Source organism: Enhydra lutris, unplaced genomic scaffold, assembly GCF_002288905.1.
Source record: "Enhydra lutris kenyoni isolate GAN:26980312 unplaced genomic scaffold, ASM228890v2 scaffoldscaffold3, whole genome shotgun sequence".
Taxonomy (NCBI): Eukaryota; Metazoa; Chordata; class Mammalia; order Carnivora; family Mustelidae; genus Enhydra; species Enhydra lutris.
In genome coordinates, this window is record NW_019154087.1 from 27,019,038 (window position 1) to 27,039,248 (window position 20,211).

A 20,211-nucleotide genomic window follows, 5' to 3' on the forward strand; every position below is an offset into this window, starting at 1 on the left:
AGTAGGCACGAACAAACAACAAAGACTTGGATTAAAGTGACGTAAATGATTCCCATTTCCTAAGTAAGCCCTGAGTTGCCTTTCCATTTTTCACCTTCTCCTTGGAGTTAGCCGTTCTACCAGATGTCCAGTAGATGGCAGCACACACACACACACACAAATATAGTATACAAACGTGAGCCTCCTTCTCCTAAAACCGAAGGAAACTACAAATCCCGGCGTGCGTGATGCGCCTGACTTGCTTCTGCACAAAGGTCTCATCAAGTCTGTGGCTGGCCCAGGGATCTGGAGGACGACATCCACTTGCTGCTCTAAAGTAAGACTTCCTAATATTTTTTAAGTTACACTTCAGCCTGGGAAGGCGGGGGGATGGGGGGCGCTTCGATTTGCTTTGCTCTGCGGGGTACCTATTTCAAGATTAATCTTAGCAGTTAGATCAAGATAAGGGTGTGTTTTTAACAAGTTTGAAACTCTGGTATAGGTAAGGTTTTCAGTGTGGCTTTCACGTTGGATTTATTGAGAGTTGCCTCATTTTACCGTTTCAGGTCGTGTCTGCACTGACTTTCCCAAGTAAATTCATTTTATTTTTTTTTATATTTTATTTATTTATTTGACAGAGATCACAAGTAGGCAGAGAGGCAGGCAGAGAGAGAGAGATAGGGAAGCAGGCTCCCCGGGGAGCAGAGAGCCCTATGCGGGGCTCGATCCTAGAACCCTGGGATCATGACCTGAGCCGAAGGCAGAGGCCTTAACCCACTGAGCCACCCAGGCGCCCCAATAAATTCATTTTAGTTTGATAGTATCGCCTATTGTAACAGTAAGGATTTGTCCCCAAAATTTGGTTCCCGAGAGACAGGGCCTGCGAGAGAGAGATTTCAGAGTGAGCGAGGCGGCCGCTCCGTGCTCGAACAGTTGTTCAGCAAGCGCGTCTCCGGGCGTCCCAGATTTGTAGAGAAACCTCTCGTGCGCGCCTTCAGTGTCAGGCGCCTACGGCCGGCAGTGACAGGGGTGCGAAATAATAGCTTCCTAATACACCATGCCCACGATCGGGGCGCGGGGGTGGAGTTTATTGGAGTCTCCTCTTTCTAAAGCCTGTGTATCTCTCAGCTCTTAACGTGTTTACAGTGCAAATGCATCACTCGTGTAAGAATAAAGAAAAGCGAAACAAACAGCGGGACTCCCTGGCATCAGAGTAGGTCCGGCACTGTAAAAGTCGGCCCCCCGGGCCCCTAACGAGCGCAGAGTCAATCCGAGGACTTCGGGAAGCTGCAAGCAGGTCCCCGGAGCGGGTTGCTGGTGGGGCCCTCTGGGAAGCAAAACTCCAACCCCGAATTAAGCTTGCGTCGCGTTACGAGAGGAAATGCTAGGGTGAGAGGAAACGAGAGAACCGGCCGTCGGATCCCGGGGGAGGACCACGCACCGCGCGGCTGGGAGCGAGGGCCGCCGGCTGGGCGGTGCAGTGGTGGGAGGGGCCGCGAGGTCTCTGTGTCGCACAGAAATGGTCCTGGAACTCACGCACTCGCCTCCGCGCGGAGGGCGCGCTGCCGCGGGCGGACCTAGGGCGCGGGAGGGCGTGCCAAGACCGCAGGAACGACGCGACCCGCGAGGTCTTCTCTTGCACCTGAAACCTGGAGGCCTAGGTTTGAATTCACAGCCCGGAGACAAGGGGAAGACCACTTAATCCTTCTGAAGGTAGTGCATGGGTGACCAGACTCAGTCTCCAACTGAAACACTGCTGTCGTCCAGCTCCCCTCTCCGTCTCCTTCCTCCCTGCGATTTTCACCCGCCCCTCAGGCCACAGCACACCCTCCCAAGGAAACCACCCGTCCCCGGGGTCTGCCCCACAGTGATCTTTCTAAAATACATGTCAGATTGTGTCACACTTTTTCCATCAGTCCTTTAGTCCCATTGCCCACAAGAGTAACTGGCGCCTCAGCATTCCGAGCTTAACAGAGATGGGTTCAAAAAGAAAGGACTGGATCATGTGAGTTCTCTAGGCAAGACTAGCTAGCTATCTGTTCTTTATCAGGCAGGTAATTGAGCAGGGTGATTGTGTAGGTTATCTTACATGGCCCATTTAAGGGGGCTAGCTCCCTTTTCTCTTTTTAGAGAATAGAAAACAAAACTCTCAAATTCCTAGCCTCTGCTACTAGAGCTGGCCTGTGAAATGAGGGTTGGAATTTCTAAGGAGGGCTTCCTTCTTGAATAGAAAGTGAGGACCCTCTGGAAAGCTTTTAGTTTCCACCTTTTTTTTTTTTTTTTTTCCTGGAATGGGGATGTGATGACTTGGGACAAAGCAGCCATTGTGTGACTTGTTGTGAGATCATAGGAACCCATTAAGGATAGTGGGGTGAGAAAATGTACTCAGTTCCTTGAAGAAACCCTCAGTTGATCATCATTTGACCTTAAGTACCCCAATCCCCAACCTCATCATGAGCCATTCCTCTCATCCTGAAAAGCTACCATCCAAGATCCAAATTTCTTTCTTTCTTTCTTTCTTTCTTTCTTTCTTTCTTTCTTTCTTTCTTTCTTTCTTTCTTTCTTTTTAGATTTTATTTATTTGACAGAGAGAGCAAGCACAAGAGGGCACAAATAGTGGGAGAGCTGCAGGCAGAGAAGGAGGGAGAAAAGCAGGCTCCCCTATCAGCAGTGAGCCCTCGTGGGGCTGGATCCCAGGGCCCTGGGAACATGACCTGAGCTGACAGCAGACACTTAACACTTAACCGGTTGACTGAACCACACAGGCATCCCAAGAACCAAATATCTTATGCATATCTTATTTCCCCTAGGTCAGAATTCCTCAGTCCTCCATTCTGAAAATTACTGCTGGTATCTATTAAAATTCAAGTAAATGCTTAAACTTTAAGAGAGGATCAGCAGCTTTGTGGGGTGAAATCTTACATAGCAAAGGAGTCAGGAGGCCTGAGCTTAGTTCTCACTCTGTCATTAACTGGGTCTGTGACCTTAGGAAGTCAAATCAGTTTTCTCATCTATAAAATGGGAGTATTGGACATGATTTGATTTTCCAGCTCTTTTGTTCAATGACTCTCTGAGGCCAACCATGAAATCTTTCCAGTGACAAGGAAAAGCCAGAGACAACTGATAGTGCGAACCCCAAGAAAAGTTACAGCAGAGAAATTGAGAAGCAGCCCCCACTAGCAAGGACACATACAACGCCACAGCAGTTTGTAGAGGGACGGTGGGGACAATGGTGATGCTAGGGAGGGGAAGGACCCTGCCTCTGCTATGTCAGTATCAGATGCTGTCTTCTCTAAGTCCTCAAGAAACCAAATGGTGGATTAAAGTCCAATATCTGTTATCACTTCAATGGGTTATGCTAAATGTTTTCTATATACTAAGCTAGGTATCTAGAGTTAGCATGCATGGAGAATTCAGATGACAGGTCATTACGTTCTTAAAGAGTTCATCGAACTGCTCAATCTAGAAGTCACTGCACAGGACTATACACTAAGCCGTTACACACATGTCTCTAGCTTAAACTGCAGGCTCCGTTATGGGTCGCCTTGATGGGAAGGTCATCGTCGTGACAGCCGCCGCTCAGGGGATTGGCCGGGCAGCCGCCTTAGTAAGTTATTATCTGTTGTTTGCTTACTAGCTTTTGAGGTATTGAATTATGTGGATAGATCCTGTGGCTATTTAATTCTGCTCTACTTTTTTTTTCTTTTTTTTTTTTTAATTTTGTGTTTCTGTTGTCCTAAGTTACAAAAAGAAAAGTCGCTATCCCTCACCCTGGGCAGATGAAGGAATGAACACTTCACATGTTTATTATGTGACATTACTGGTACCTTTTGACTCTGAGAGACTTCTTTCTTTGCTCAGTTTCTGTGCATTATGATATATTTGCTACAGGGGCCCTACCGGAATGCATAGCTTTCTGAAATTATGTCAGTTCAGGTACAGGACTCTAGAGTTATGAGACTATCAGGTTACCTTTACCTTCCAATTTATGTCAACTTCTTGCACATTATAACCCCCACCTGAGCTAATTAATACACTTATGGTATAGTCGTATGGTATGGTTTGACATTTATGAAAACAGTAGTATACTCTTAGGTGAAAAAGTATTGAAATAACCCATTTTCTCTTATTACTTGGAATATAATAGGAAATGGAAAATAGTAAGAACTTGCTCAGAAATGAAGTACAGGCTATCACATCACATAATAGTATTTTGAGAGGTGTCAGTAACAGAGTCCTAGTTTTTAAAAACACGATTTTATTTGATAATGCTTAAAGGGACAAAGTCAAATGACAAGCACAATGTATGTCATGTTGTTCTAATTAATGATAAAAACAGTAACATGGGAAAGGTGAAGTGAGAATAGAGAGCTTGAAATTCCACCTATTTTATAAGGAAAACAATGAAAATAAGATGAAGAGGGAAAGGCTAACTGACTTTCTACTCACGAGAATGGAATCAAATCAAATAAACAAAGGATTTACTTGCACATTGTGTCTCTCAGGCTTTTGCAAGAGAAGGTGCCAAAGTCATCGCCACGGATATCAATGAGTCCAAACTTCAGGAACTTGAAGAGTGCCCCGGTAAGCAAGTTGACAGTGTGAACTTGGGATTCAGGTGCTGAAAGAAAATTCCTTGGCTACTTAGTTACACTGGCCTTCTCTTCAGAGCCTGATTCCCTGATATCCAATCCATATTGTGCGAACCCACAAAAATCTATATATTTAAATGTATAAGCAACATTTTAAGATGTATACCTAAAATATTTTTTTCTGAAACATGTTGAAAGATTCAGTACTCAGTGACAAAATAACACGAAAATTTAACAGTTGCTAACTTTTTTTAAGTAAACTCTAGCCCAACACGGAGCTTGAACTCATGATCCTGAGGTCAAGAGTTGCACGTTCTACCGACTGAGCCAGTCAAGTGCCCCTGTTAATGTTAACTTTTTTTTTTAAAGATTTTATTTATTTATTTCTCAGAGTGAGAGCACAAGTAGGGGGAGAGGTAGAAGTAGGCTCCCTGCTGAGCAAGGAGCCCAATGCTGGACTCAATCTCAGAACCCTGGGATCATGACCTGAGCCAAAGGCAGACGCTTAACCAACTGAGCCACCCAGGCGTCCCTTACTGTTAACGTTTAATGATGACTTTCCACTTGAGTGCCTCTCTGTGAGGGAAGCACTATCCAATAGAAACATGATGTCAATGTTGATGTCAATGATGACTGTCAATTTTTGTAGTGGCTACATTTAAAAAGTAAAAAGACACAGGTGACATTAATTTTAATAATATATTTCTTAGGGGCGCCTTAGTGGCTCAGTTGGTTGGGTATCTGCCTTCGGCTTGGGTCATGATCCTGGAGTCCTTGGATTGAGTCCCGAATCTGGCTCCCTGCTCAGCAGGGAGCCTGCTTCTCCCTCTTCCACTCCCCCTGCTTGTGCTCTCTCTCTCTCCCTGTCAAATAAATAAATAAATCTTAAAATAATAGTAATAACAATATATTTACTTAATTCAATATATCTAAAATATTATAATTTTTACATACACAGTATTTTAAAAGTTACTAATGGAATACTTTACATTTTTATACCAAATCTTTGAAATGTCCGTGTACTTTACACTTCCAGTACATTTCAGTTCAGACTATCTGCATTTCTGATGCTCAGTAGCCACAAGTGACTAGTGACTACCATACTGGAGATAGCTCAGCCATAAAATCACGTATCATGATGAGAAACTGTAAGAGATTAACTTGTCTGGGTGCGTATTGCCCCTCACCATACCACACTGAACCTAAATCCAGCATTAGAGGTCTTCTAGTAGCGTTACTCAGAAAGAAATCAGGACGTAGAACTCATTTGAAAGCTAACTGTTTCGGCAAAATAGAACTGGTTACATGATCAGATACAACTTAGTCCACTGTATTAGTTAACTGAATTAGACCGTGTTGAGTTACCATTTCAACAAGTCTAAGGGAAGCTGCTGTCCTAGAAAAGCAAGAAGCAAAGGAAGTTCTTCTGAAACTCGGTTTTAGTTTTCCCTTTCTTCATTTATAATCTTTCTTTTCTATATCCAAAACGGAAGAATAAAATAAACCATATATTTTTAAAATAGTAAAAGTAACTGCTTCTTTCATTAAGGCATATTTGTTGGTTTAGGTTGGGGGGGGGGGTTGTTTGGTTTTTTGGTTTTATTTTAGTAGCTAGTACAACATGTCTTTCTCAGACCCCATGCCAGATCTCTCATGGTATTTCCATCTTTTCTTCTGGCCTCATGTCTCTTCTTGCAATTCAGTCCAGAAATAAGTGATGGTACCCATGACCGACAAAGTCATTGCTAGTAAATAGAAGAATTGACATAAAGGTAAAGGGCACAAATAGAAACAATCGCTTCTCCCACCACCCCTGTCTTTCCCCCTGAGACAGAATTCAGGATCACTGTAGCAGTGATTCAACCTCTGGGGAAAGGAAGGGCTGGAATGGACCCACTTTCAGATGTTACTGCTGGCTTACAGAGGCATCTGATACAGAGCTCTGGATGAGGAGGACTATAAGATTCTGAGATTCCTAAGACCCTACTAATGGCCAACAATCCTGTGAAGCCTAACTGGACCAATATTGTAGTCTTTACACTTCAAAACAGCTAAATCTTCAAAGCTAAACATTTTTATGAGTAAAGGTAAATCGTGTCTTTTGTTTTATTTTTCAGGTATTCAAATTCGGACCCTTGATGTCACAAAGAAGAAACAAATTGACCAGTTTGCCAGTGAAATTGAGAGACTTGATGTTCTCTTTAATGTTGCTGGGTAATTCACACACTTTAATTTCACTGTCCTTACAGAAAATTTTCTCTTTTATTTAATGACTTTTGATACTATGGCAAAACTAGTCATCATGAACCATAATATATTTCTTAGGAAATACAGCTAGAGTTTAGATAGAATTTTTATTCCAAGATTCAGCAAGTGAGAAAGCCAGAGAAGTGGACATGGGCTGAGTCCTAAGGGGAATCATGGTCTGCTCAAGAGAACTGGTAGTAATCCAAACCTGTTGACGTTCTTAAGGCTGGTAATGCCTCACACTGGACGGGTTATGAATGTTCCACTAAGACGTATAAGATAAAATGAAAAACTGTTTTCCAGTAGATGTCTTTAAAACAAGTATATTTACCACAAATCAAGTACTCAGCCTATTGAAATGCAGGTGTTCCCCGTTTTTTGGCACAACGTTCCAGCCAGTCCTCTACACTGCCCAAGCTCAGGGTTTCTTACTGGAACAATGAGCCCCACCCAGCAAAAGAAGTTTCCGTGTTGCACTTCTGTATAGAGTGCAAGGAGAATGGCTTAATTGAACTTACTAGGGTTGTACCAACAGTCCTGAACCATGTGTGAATGAGGGGAGACTGGAACTGAAGCAGCCACACCGAGGACAGGCAGTGCTACTATTTCTCTACTCAGACATAGCCCAGTAGAGCTGAACCCAACGGACATTTACGCAGGAACTAAGTGACATTCCACTTTTCTTGTTATATTTGTACTTAGTGTTATATTTGTTCTTAGTGTTATATTTGCACTGCCGCATTGACAGAAAAATTCCAGAGTCTTCTAATATATTTTTGTTCTTCTTGCTAATCATGTTTCAGTGAAAAAAAAAAAAAAGTCCATTTGTAGTTTGTCATATGTTAAATTGTGTGGAAATTAACTCAAAACAACAATTTATGATAATCTATTTTATAAACTGCTCATTCCTTATATGAGAATATACTGAGAGCCATCACAAAAAGAAAACCAGGAAAATTAGGTTTTGAACATCTATATATTAAATTTTCAACAAGGTAAGAGGTATAGAAATAGAGCGTGTGGTTCTTGCTGTCATATGAAAGATGAGCAGGTTATTTACGAATGTGACTTGAAAAGGAGTAAAGGCTGCTTGAAAAGTTTGGGTTTTTTTCTGCTTTGTTTACTCAATATGTTAGAACTGTATGATAGCAATATTACCTTGCAGCCCTGAGATTGTGGAGACACTGGTTTTCCTTGCAATTTGATTTATTTCCCTTTGAAAACTAAATCTGTGTCACCAGAGGGCACTGTTGCTCTTGACATAGGAGTCAGGGCTGGCGTCCTAGTCTCACGTTTGTTTATCATTATTTCCTGTGCATTTGATGTCCAGCTTATGTTTGGTGGCCCCAAACCTCTGCCTTTCTTTTTTAAAAGAAAGATGTTTTCCAATAAATTTATTTAGCTTAAGTTGGATACTCATTAACCTAATGTACTAAGTCATATTCCAAATTGTTAAAATCTTCAAAAGGGAAGGTCAATGGCCTGAGTCAATATATGACAGTAAAAAATGGTAAGGAAATGGAATACAGATCTTCTTAAATGATCACTTTTCCCCATTGATCAATCCTTCTTCCAGTTTTGTCCATCACGGAACCATCCTGGACTGTGAGGAGAAAGACTGGGACTTCTCAATGAATCTCAATGTCCGCAGCATGTACTTGATGATCAAGGCATTTCTTCCTAAAGTAAGGACCACCACCACTAGGATAAGCACCACTGGATAAGTAGGCCTCCACACCGGGCACCCAGAAAGGGTCCTCGCATGTGCCGAGCAGTGACAGTAGCTACCCTAATGACTAACCTGTACTGAACACTTATATCAAGCATTTAATATGAATTAACTCATTTAACCTTCCAGTTAAGAAATGGTCAAGAAATATTAAGCACTTTCTATTTGCAGGTGTCCATTCTAGGTGCAGAAGACCCATCAGAAAACTAAACAAAGTCCCTTCTCTAAGAGAGATCCCATTTTTGAGGAGTGAGACAGGATAATGGGTAATGAGACATATAACTTGGGGAGTGATTAGAAGTAATATGAAGAAGAAGCTAGGATCTCAGTAAAGTCCAGGAGGGCCTCTCTGAGAAGCTGGAATTTTCTTAGAGTTCCAACTGAAATGAGGGTGCTAGCCATTCAGGTATGTGAGGAAGAGGGCCCCAGGGAGAGGGACAGCAAGGAGGCATGCAGGACCAGAAGAATGTGATGAGGTAAGTGCTACTTTATCACATCCACAGTACAAAGGATAAAACTGGGCGGTGAGATAACTTGCCCAAGGTCACATAACTAGCAAGTGGTTAGAGCAGGATCTGAACCCTGGAAGTTGGGCCCCTTTTCGGATTTCAGTGTCCAGGCACATGCTCTCAAGATGGACGTACCACCATTGCTTTTCTGTTCCCTGAGTATTCTCCTTGTTTTTAGGTGAGCCACAGAGGCACCAGAGAGGTGAGAGACAGTGTATGCTAAAGAGAGAGCATTCCTCCTGGGTCTGCTGCCCTTGAATTCCACAGCCTTCACACAACTCATCAATGTTTTTCATTTTATTTTAGAAACAAGCGTTAAATGCCTTTTGATATAAAGTACACACTGGGTGTTCTGGGGGAAGGGGAGAGTAAATAGGAAAAACAATGAGTTCAAATGAACTTACAAGCCAGTAGTAAGCCAACCGCACAAGCTCAGACGATGAAAGGGGCAGACTCAGTACAGAACCAGCTCAGTCCAAAGTTGCCAATGGAACCCTAGTGAAATGCAGAGGAGCCATTCTTGTCTTCCAGCCCAGCTGGATTAGATGACAGACATGCCGAATGCTGCCAGCCCAGCACAGAGAAGAGCTTTTTTAATGGCAAGGCAGGGCTGATGCTTTGCTCTGAACATTCAGCCTAATGTTAAGAAGGATCCAGATGAACATTAAAAGGGAAGTTAGGAAAAATTGACTTAGAAACAAAGAAATTTGTTTTAATCTGCTTGTTGAGCACCTAAAAAGGATCTCTCAGTGGGTCCACAGGATGTTGACCAGCAATTTTTTTTTTAATACAAATCTCATTTTTTCTGCTTACTTGGAGTTCATGAGAATCTATGCTATTTGGAACTTGGATTATTTTTTGAAGACTGATTCTAGGATATGGGAAAGAAGCAGAGGCTATGGTAAAAGGAGAAAGTTTAGGTCACAGTCACACCAACATAACCACCCTCCTTCATGTCTGGAATGCTTTACAAATATGAGTGAAGGCAGCAAGGGTGAGGTATGGTCCCATGGAGCTAAAATTTATACTTGTCAGTAAGTGTTAACTTTTGAAATAGCAAACACTAACTTGCAAATTAGTGAGTTTACCTATGATTTAAAGCATCTTAACAATAATCTATATGAGCAGTAACACCCATTTATAAAAAAAAACCCCAAGAGATATTAATGACTAGGATGGGCAGGATGAAAGTCACAGTAACCAACCTGACCCCAGATTTCGGACTCTGGCATCACAGCCTGAACTCTGCCCCTCCTTCACTGTGTGCCTTGGGAGATGGCACTTGCACTGTATTTAAAATGAAGGTGAGAAATTACATGATCCCTTCCAGCTCCAATTGTCTGGGATCCTCTAGGTTCAATTACTATGAAGCACATTTCCAGGTTAGAACTTTCGGGTGGTGGGCGCCTGGGTGGCTCAGTGGGTTAAGCCTCTGCCTTCAGCTCAGGTCATGATCTCAGGGTCCTAGGATCGAGCCCCACATCGGGCTCTCTGCTCATCAGGGAGCCTGCTTCCCCCTCTCTCTGCCTATCTCTCTGCCTACTTGTGATATCTCTCTCTCTCTCTCTCTCTCTCTCTGTCAAATAAATAAGTAAAATCTTTAACCAAAAAAAAAAAAAAAAAAAAAGAACTTTCCAGGGGAAGCCAGTATTTAGAGTCCAGGCAGATCTGAAAAGTCAGGTGGTCAGAACAAAGAAACACTTTTGGAAATTTTTGTTCATGGGTAGACGTACTAAAAACCATTCCAGAACTGGAATATGAGTCAAGAAGCAAAGAACAATTTAAAAATACTCTAAGAAGAGGTCAGTGCAAAATCCAAAGTCAGGGAAATCTTGGCTATGTGAAGGTTTCTCTGCTTTGCTGTATCTTAGAAGACTCTTAGCACATAGAAGTGCTTTGTCAGGTATTTGTTGAATGAATGAATCAGTCAATCAATCAATCGATCTAGGCTGTCAGTCCAGGAAAAGGTCAGACATGGAATCACCAAAGACCCAAGAAACCAAGGTCTGCTAGGTTTAGGAGCTGAGGTCAGTGGGGACAAAAAGCTGGGTTGGGGTAGGACTAGTTGATCTAGTTGATGTACAGCTCGAGGGAATTTTCAGAGCTCTTTCCAGCCTCTGCCTGAGTTTCTGGGAGGTGAATCCTACAGAGGATCCCCACGTAGGAGGCATTTCACTTTATACAAGTCGTATTTGCCAGAGAGGGCTGTCGAGTGGGGAGCAAGGAAGAGCACCACACTCTACCAGTAGACACTGAGCCAGCGTTGAGAAGACTGCATGGAAGGAGGCAAGGACAGGGCTTGAGAACCAGCAGACAGACCTGGTTGAATGGATGGCACAAGTGTTAGGGGCAGCACTAACATCTCCTAGGTGACTGTATTCTAAAGTTTTGCCTGAGGAACTGCTGCATATCAGAAGATGAGAGGCTGAACTTATTTAATATTTCATCTTTATACATCCAGTTGGAGTCTATGTATCCTAAAGGCATTAAAAATGGGTTACATATGACAATGATAGCTCAGTAAAATGAAAAAAAATAAAAAATATGTAAAAATGGGTTATTTGCAAAGTTGGATATGAAAGAATAATAAGGCTTTGTTTTCAAGCCTTGACTTACTCTCCTCGTCTTTTTTATGAGGACCCCATTTCATTATGATCCTCTTTATCATATAGCCAAGCAAGTTGGGTTCAATATTTTCATGCCTACTGCTGTCTTTGACTTGGATGGGTCGCCTCAGCACCCCCCTTGCACCCTTTAATCCAACACAATGCCTTAGCTTGTTTTAGACTCTCTGCTCCTGGGTGCAAATGGTAACTAAGTATCAAAACAAGGGAGGGGAATACTATGGGGAGACCTCTGGTGTGGAGGAGGCTCATCCTGGACCACTCAGTTACTCACCTCCATTCCTGCACCTCTCTGTCCGAAAGCTGCTAGAGCAACTCACCCCAGCAGAAGCAACTTCTCTCTCTATACTGACTGCTGAGACACTTTCCTTTTAGGAACTTTTTCCTTGACTCTGATGGCCCATTGTGTCCCAATTTTCCTTCCTCTGACCAGCTGTTTTTACCCTTTACCACTCTCAGTGTCCACCATCCCCTCCTTGTTCTTTATGGTCATCCTCCGAGCCTCTGATTTCAATGAGAAGGTAATGCCCATTGGGCAGGGATTCTCTCCAGCTCTTGCTTCTTCCCACAAAGGATTCATGGGTCCACATGCCCGCAGACATACCTACATGCCCTGGAAAACACACATACATGTTATACTTAAGTATAAATTCATCTGAAAACATTGTTAACTCATAGCAATTTTTTTTCATTCATTATATTATTCCTTTAGGTCTGGGGCAGAGTCCAGCAACCTGCACTTTACACTAGCATCCCAGAGTGCCTGCATGGCAGAGTCGGTCAAGCGTCTAACTCTTGATTTCAGCTCGGGGCATGATCTCAGTGTTATGAGATCCAGTCTCCTGCAGGGCTCTGCACTCAGCAGGGAGTCTGCTTAAGATTCTCTCCCTCGGGGCGCCTGGGTGGTTCAGTGGGTTAAAGCCTCTGCCTTTGGCTCAAGTCGTGGTCCCAGGGTCCTGGGATCGAGCCCTGCATCGGGCTCTCTGCTCAGCAGGGAGCCTGCTTCCTCCTCTCTCTCTCTGCCTGCCTCTCTGCCTACTTGTGATCTCTGTCTGTCAAATAAATAAATAAAATCTTTAAAAAAAAAAAAAGATTCCCTCCTTCTACCCTTCCCCTGCCCATGAGCTCTCTAAATTAATTAATTTTAAAAAGAAGCTTCCACCTCAAGAGATTTTGATTCATCACAGTGTAAGGCCCACCTACTGTATACCACATCTAGGAGGACAAAATAGCCACAGACCCTCCCCTTCAGACCTTCACACTTCGGGGGAATTCTGAGGGAGATGCTCTTAGGAAACACTCCTTCAGTGAGGGAGGCAGGCCTCACTGTGTGTAACCCTTCACCATATCCTGCACTTACTACCTCAGCTCTCTCCAGCCCTGTTGCCCACAGACATTTCTGCATCTCTGTCAGCTTCCAGTGGGTCTCCTTGATGTAGTGCCGCAGTAGTCTTAGTATTCCGCAAATGCAAACATGCGCTGCTCTGCATTAAACCCCTCATTGTCACCACCACACTGCCTTCAAGGTAAGGCCCAAATTCTTAAATTTAGTCCCCATCAGCCTCAGAAGCCTCATTCCTCCCAGGCTCGGCATTCCAACCAGACCCATCCCTTCCTCCCAGCTCCATGATACAGCCTTTATACATGTGGTTCTTCCTCCTTAAAACACGTTTCTCTTTTATTTTTCTGACTAATGACCTGGTTTTCAAAACTCAGGCCACCTCTTTCCTCTTTTGGATCCCTCCTCTGAGTGTCCCGCAACCTGGATTGGTCCCTTCCCGCCACCGCAATCCCCCTCTGTGGAGGTCTCTGCTGTCTGTCGCCTGACGCTGGTTGTGTCAACCCCTCCAGTCGCAGGCAGCTGTCTACAGGCAGGGAGTGTGTGGTTTATCTTCCAAACTCCTGGAACTAGCACATATCTGATCACAGTAGGTCTTCAACAAACGTGTCAAAGTAAGAGTTTTCCAACAAGAATACAAAGTAATGATTAATGTTCATTAACTTTCCATGTAGTTCAGAGCTCCTTGGTCTTGCCGACACTCTTGTGCCAAAGGAAGGCGGCAATCCCCCTGGGAAATGTTCCTGCCAGTGAGTGCGTGAGCATGCCATCCTCTCCCAGTAATGACTGGGTGACACTGTTAAGACTGCTTAAAAGCACTTCATGTTAATAGCTAATAAGATGCTTCTGCAAACCATAAGTAAATGCAAATCTCTTAAAGAGGTCATATTTTTATCTTGCGGAGTGGCATTTTTTTTTTATTTTTTTGTTTTGGCAGATGCTTGCACAGAAATCTGGCAACATTATCAACATGTCATCTGTGGCTTCTAGCATCAAAGGTAAGTCTGTCTTCCTCTGGGAATCACGATGCACAGACTCCCATAACTTCACGATCTATGGGTTTTCACAAATAGCATTGATTATAAAGCCCATACATAATTTCAAACCCACTTTTTAAAAAATTGGTATTATTTTCCTTACTGTCAGTCCTTTTTGCTTTCATTGTAAGCCAATCGTAAAAAATGAATTTGTTTTATTTGCTCTTCCTTGTATTCCTTCTAATGGATATGGAAATGAAAATCAAGCTGGAAAAAGGAAATATTTGTCCATTTAATTAACCAAAAAAAATGTATTGAACACTATGTGCACCTCATGGCCGAAAGGGGGAGAGTGAGGCAAATGCATGTCTTCTGTAGTGTGATAGTATTACCACACGGGTTTGTGCAAAGTGCTGGCACGATACGGGGGAGTGCTTCACAAAGTCAGCTGATCTGGGCCCTAAACAAGTCAAGTCCATGAGCCAGGACTGTAGTGCCAAGTAGAAATGATGTTACAGTCTGGCAAATGATTTGGGAGTTTCAAATGAAAGTGCTACTGCTGAGGTAGTGTCCCTTCTCTCCACAAGAATGCACGGGAAGCCTGCCCAAGACAAGAAAGCAAAGAAAGGGCATGGGCCTCTAGATTTTTTGGACCGGTTTGTTCTGTTGTTCTTTCCCCTGATTCTCTTTTGGAATCTGCCCAAGGGTTCTGCCCACCAATGATGAAAACCTAAGACCACTGCTGTCCCCTACGTGTGGGTTCTCAACACCTCAGTCTCAACTGAGTTGTGCCAAGAATGATACTATTTTCCCAGAAATTTCAGAAACCAGCCCTCTTAAGGGAGAAAATCTGATACCAAATTTTTAAAAAGGTGGGATGGGAAGAAGCATGACAGGGGTTACTGGGGACAGTTATTTATGTTCCCTTTCTCAAGGGGACTGTTGTTTTGTTCTTTCAATTGTTGAGCCTTCCTTTCACCCTCAGGAGTTGTGAACAGATGTGTGTACAGTACAAGCAAGGCAGCTGTGATTGGCCTCACAAAGTCCTTGGCCGCAGACTTCATCCAGCAGGGGATCAGGTGCAACTGCGTGTGTCCAGGTGAGGTGGGCACCACAGGACTGCACACCTGTCCTTCCTGACACCCTGGCTGCCACTGTGAAACCTATCCATGGAAGCTTGTTTACCATGTTATATTGTATCCTGTCACTGGGAAAAAGCTCAAATGAAAAAGGGTTTAGGCTTATTAAGGTAACAGTCCAGCAGGGCCACCTGGGTGGCTCAGTCAGTTAAGCATCTGCCTTCGGCTCAAGTCATGATCCCAGAGTTCTGGAATTGAGCCACAGGTCAGGCTCCCTGCTCAGTGGAGAGTCTGCTTCTCCCTCTCCCTTTGCCCCTCCCCCAGCTGGTGCTCTCTTTCTCTCAAATAAAATAACATCTTTTAAAAAAATAGATAAGAGTCCAACAGTAGGTTGGGGATGAGATACTTAGTCAGAATGTACCATAGATGCAAGGGGTTTAAGTGGTATTCGTGTGTGTGGAACAATTCCAAATCTCATGGCCAAGACACGTAACTGGCCAGAGCTTGGTGTTCTGAAAGCAGACCAGAGATGACCTTGTCAAGGGAAAGACAAAAAGTAGACCATGCTCGCAGGACCACAGGAAGAAAGTAAGAGCATCCTCCCAGGACACAGGGAGCTACTGAGTCTTGTCAATCACCTGGGGTGAGCCATAAATAAAAAGGAGGGATTAACACCTTCCTTGATGCTATCAAAAGAGGATCAGCACACTGTGGCCTGCAGGAGGAATCTGGCCCACCTCCTGTGGAGTAAAGACAGTCATAGTCTGAGACGTCCCATTGAGTTTGCATACATATTGTCTATGACCATGTTCCTGCTTCAAAGGACCAAATAAATGGTTCTCGAAGCAAAATTATTCCCTATCTGGCTTTTTGCCAAAATGTAGGCTGACCTCCCATTGAAAAGAAAGAAGAAAAGCAGAACTTAGTAGATAAGACATTCGATCTCTCCAAACAAATGCATTCTGTAACTTACTTCATAGGAATAACTTACTTTCTTAATTACTGTGTGTTGTGTAGGAAGTAGATAGGCCCTTCCACTGGTTCCACTGACCCAAAATGAATACAGGGAGCCTAAGAAGAATTACTAACTTCTTCTCTGAAAAGGAATTAAATATCACATCTCCAGGATCAAAGCGGCCCTCAGGGTTTACAGGTGGTATTGGCGAGTTCAGGATTTCGCGCTTATCTGTGGAACTTTTCGAAACCTAAAATGCATGCCAGAATTGGGGGAAAGAGCGGATGAGGAAAATTTTTGTCATTTGGAAAGTTCCACACCAGATTTTTACATATTCCACCATGCTCTCCCTTCAAGTGAAAAACCACTGATTTATCAGTTTGAAAGAGGAATACAAAACACCCTTCAAGCTACAGAATTTCCAGTTAAAGTGCTCTGCTTGATTTTTCTTGGACTAGAAAAGTAAACCTAGGTAACACCTAGAAAAAGGAGGATGTAGTCAAGCCAGTTTCACTGGGTTTTAACATACCACTGGTGACACTTGACTCTAGCTATTTTGGGTGCCATTTACCCAGTGGAATAAATGGCAAAATGACATGGAAAATGTGGTTGTTTGAGCAGCTGGACTTTTCAGAAGACTGGAAAATATATTATCAAACCGTCTGGAACAAGGAACTAGCTATGACTCAATAGCCAGTCACAAAAGAAAACCTGACAAGGGATGAGTGTGTCTGGGGTGGCGCCAACAGCGGTAGAGTCACAACTCTTCCACCAGGCTCGTGTAGACTGGCACAGGCCGTGTCAGTCTGTGCCGTGACACAGGAGACTCAGCACAATTATTATTGTGTATATTAAGTAGAATTAAGTAGAATTAAGTAGAAAGCTTGCTCTGTGGTTCCATTTAATAGCCATTAAGAGCAGCCATATGAAAGAGATGATGCTCACTTGTCTGAGCAGGTGGGAAGGTATCAAAGTTGCATTTTTTAAAACTGGATTTTGAGGATATTGTTTAGTGAAGGCTTCAGGTGTCTTAAGCATACTGTTGGTAGGGTCTTGGACTGTTAGGAGGCTATGGATGAGAGAAGTGAGGAAAATATTATTGGAAGTAGAATCTTTTTTATGTGACTCCAGAACGTTTATCAACACTATTGCCTGCAGTGATGTGGCAGGTAGAAAATGTTCCTAATGAACCGGGTGACCTACTAAAGGCAGTTTTCCACTCTGAGGTCGAAAGGGCTGCCCACTTCTGGTAAAGTGTGAGAGGAGACAGGTAACCTAAAGAAAGGGTGTTAAACACAAAGGAGCTAGAACTTCGTGAATGAAGATTCCCACCTTCTCCAGGGAAATGACAAATGATGCTAAAATTGAGAAATGGTTTTCTGGTAAACCGGATGGCACTCTCAGGACCAGAGGGTATGACTCTAAAATCACTTGTTATGACGTTACATGTATCATGTGGTTGCCCAAAGGGCTGTCAGCCCACCACAAGAAAAGGCCTTCTGAAGACAATTTATAGATTATATAAATTAAGAAAAAAATTTGGGCAACTTGCTCTGTGGGAGCCTGAACCAAGTGGGATTTTAAAAATGTTAGCGTCATTCTTACTTTTTTTTAAGTGAAATAATTTCAAATTATATTTTTTATGAGAAACATGAAACCGTTTAAATATAGGAATCTGAAACCAGTGAAAATAGGCAAGATAATGAGGAAAATGTAGAACCATCTAAATTACTGATGACCACAACAGGCATGGCACAGTCCCCAAGAATCCCCAGAGTGAACCTGACAGCAAAGAATGGTTTTGAGATCATGAAGGCATCCTGTGTTCTTGTACTGTGAAGCACTTATATGGATGTGTGGACATCTCAGGGTTGTTCTGAGAAGTAACTGAGATAATACATGTAAAAGTGACTAAAATCCTTAAAGTGTCATGTCAATGTACTGTGACTAAAATATGTCTTGGGAATGCTGGGCAATTCATCCAGATTCTTTGCCTTGCGTCACGAGGAATTATGATCTGTATTTTTAAATATCATAGAAAATGGAGGTGAAACTATCATTCATATTCATGGAAAAGGGTTTCACCAATTGCTGTATCATATGTAAAGGAAGTTTAAAGTTTGTCAATGTCTTTTTCAGTTTGAGTAATTAACCAAGCTGAATGTCCCCCTTTGATTTAGGAACGGTTGATACCCCATCTCTGCAAGAAAGAATACAAGCCAGACCAAATCCCAAAGAGGTAAATCTATTTTAAATGTGTTTATATCTTCTGGTTGAAAAATGTCCTCTTTCTTACCTAGAGTAGACAAATTCGTAGAGACAGAGAGTGGCTGCCAGGAGGTGGTGGAGGAGAGAAGGGGGAGTTATTGGTTAATCGGTATAGAGTTTCCATTTTGCAAGATGAAAAGAGTTCCAGAGATCTGTTGCATGATAATGTGAATGTACTTAACACTACTGAACTCTACACTTAAAAATGGTTAAGATGATAAGTAACATACTATGTGTATTTTACCACAGTTTCAAAAATTTAAAAAAAAAAGCCCACTTCTTTAACTGATTTGATATAGTGTCTGTAGGTTTAAGCATAACACATAGTTTGAGTACCTTGGAAGTCACCATAGTCCTACTTGGTCCACAATGAATGAAATTAATGATATTCTCATTATAATACATGATTACTCAAAGTAGCACACCACTGGTACCTCTATAGACTCTTCTTGCCTTTTACCTCCTGAGTTCTCACTTCACCTTATGTCACTGATACCTGGTATGGTTTCTGGTCTTAGGCACGGAACGATTTCCTGAAGAGACAGAAGACTGGAAGATTTGCAACCGCAGAAGAAATAGCCCTACTGTGTGTGTATTTGGCTTCCGATGAAGTAAGCACTATTCTTCCCAGGGAGTTCATTATCCTCATTTGGCCATGATTGGCTTATCAAAATAAGGACACATTAGAGAGTTGCAACATACATACGCTAAGAGGTTGCACTTACAAGCTAGGGATCAGTTGTGATTTAATTTGCTCAAAGAAAGACCATGTGATCAGAGCCACCAACTCTTCCTCATTCAACTCTACACGTCACTAAATCTTGTAGCAAATGACAGGGAGGATAGAAAAAATTAAATTGCTCAATTTTATGAGAGACAATTGCTTTCAAATATTGTAATTGGGGAAAGCCTGATTGAACGTAAGTCAAGCAATGAACCTCCAAAATTATGAAAGCTTCAGGTGAAATGGGGAGAGAGTTAAACAGATGTAATTGTCTCTAGAGACACAGGATTGGCATCTGGTATTTTTAGTTTAGGAGAATCCTACTGGCTCTTTTTTTCTATGAATTCTTGTTTGTCATCACATATGGGAATTCCTATCTCTAGCTCTTTCCACTTTGCATCTATTTCGTAACCAGTTTCTCCCTTAATAGCTATTGTATATATTCTTAAATGGCACACAACTACGAAAGCAGAAACTACATTTATAAGACATAGAGAACAAGAGAATCCCCCTGTTTTATGTGTTTGCATATGATATGACCAGGGAACCGCCGTGTATGAGGAGAGAGGAAGAAAGGGACCCAGGCAGGAATAAGGAGGTGTGTTACTGATGCATTAGCTCTTCTTTACAGTAACTTGGTACACACCAGGCGTTTGGTGAATGTGACAAATACAGTGGCTGAAATGTGTTAATGACAGAAGCTACCACTTCTCAGATTTGTTAACTACAGTTTTTAGTAGCTGCGGGAATTGCTAAACAAATTACTAATGGAACAAGTTCATTGGCCTTTGTGGTCTCTTTGACTCTGTATCTACAGAAAGGCTCGTTTGATTTGGGGTGCTGCTGAGGACCTAAATTGCCCTTGTTTAGTCAGAGCTTAGGTTATCAAATACTTGGAAATGTTCTGGCTTGAAATGTGCAATAAAAAGATCTTTGGACTTTTAGAGGAACCCAGAGGAGTCCATATGTATCAGAAAGCTTACTTTTTAAAAAAACACTTTGAGATTATGCTGAGTGAAATAAGTCAAGCAGAGAGAGTCAATTATCATATGGTTTCCCTTATTTGTGGAGCATAACAAATAGCATGGAGGACATGGGGAGTTAGGAGAAGGGAGTTGGGGGAAATTGGAAGGAGAGGTGAACAATGAGAGACTATGGACTCTGAAAAACAATCTGAAGGGTTTGAAGA

The 20,211-nt window shown here is 42.5% G+C and overlaps 1 protein-coding gene across 1 annotated transcript in view; it reads left to right on the forward strand.

Annotated features, from left to right (window-relative positions):
• The first annotated feature begins 202 nt into the window (after positions 1-202).
• The window catches only part of LOC111154403 (3-hydroxybutyrate dehydrogenase 2), a 22,077-nt gene continuing 2,068 nt past the window's right edge, over positions 203-20,211 (forward strand). Inside the window, exons 1-9 of the mRNA XM_022513966.1 lie at positions 203-316; positions 3,495-3,586; positions 4,485-4,563; positions 6,689-6,785; positions 8,395-8,503; positions 13,957-14,017; positions 14,982-15,095; positions 18,211-18,269; positions 18,817-18,909. Coding sequence (XP_022369674.1) covers positions 3,515-3,586; positions 4,485-4,563; positions 6,689-6,785; positions 8,395-8,503; positions 13,957-14,017; positions 14,982-15,095; positions 18,211-18,269; positions 18,817-18,909 — 684 coding nt within the window. The 5' untranslated portion in view covers positions 203-316; positions 3,495-3,514. The remainder of the gene's footprint in view (positions 317-3,494; positions 3,587-4,484; positions 4,564-6,688; positions 6,786-8,394; positions 8,504-13,956; positions 14,018-14,981; positions 15,096-18,210; positions 18,270-18,816; positions 18,910-20,211) is intronic.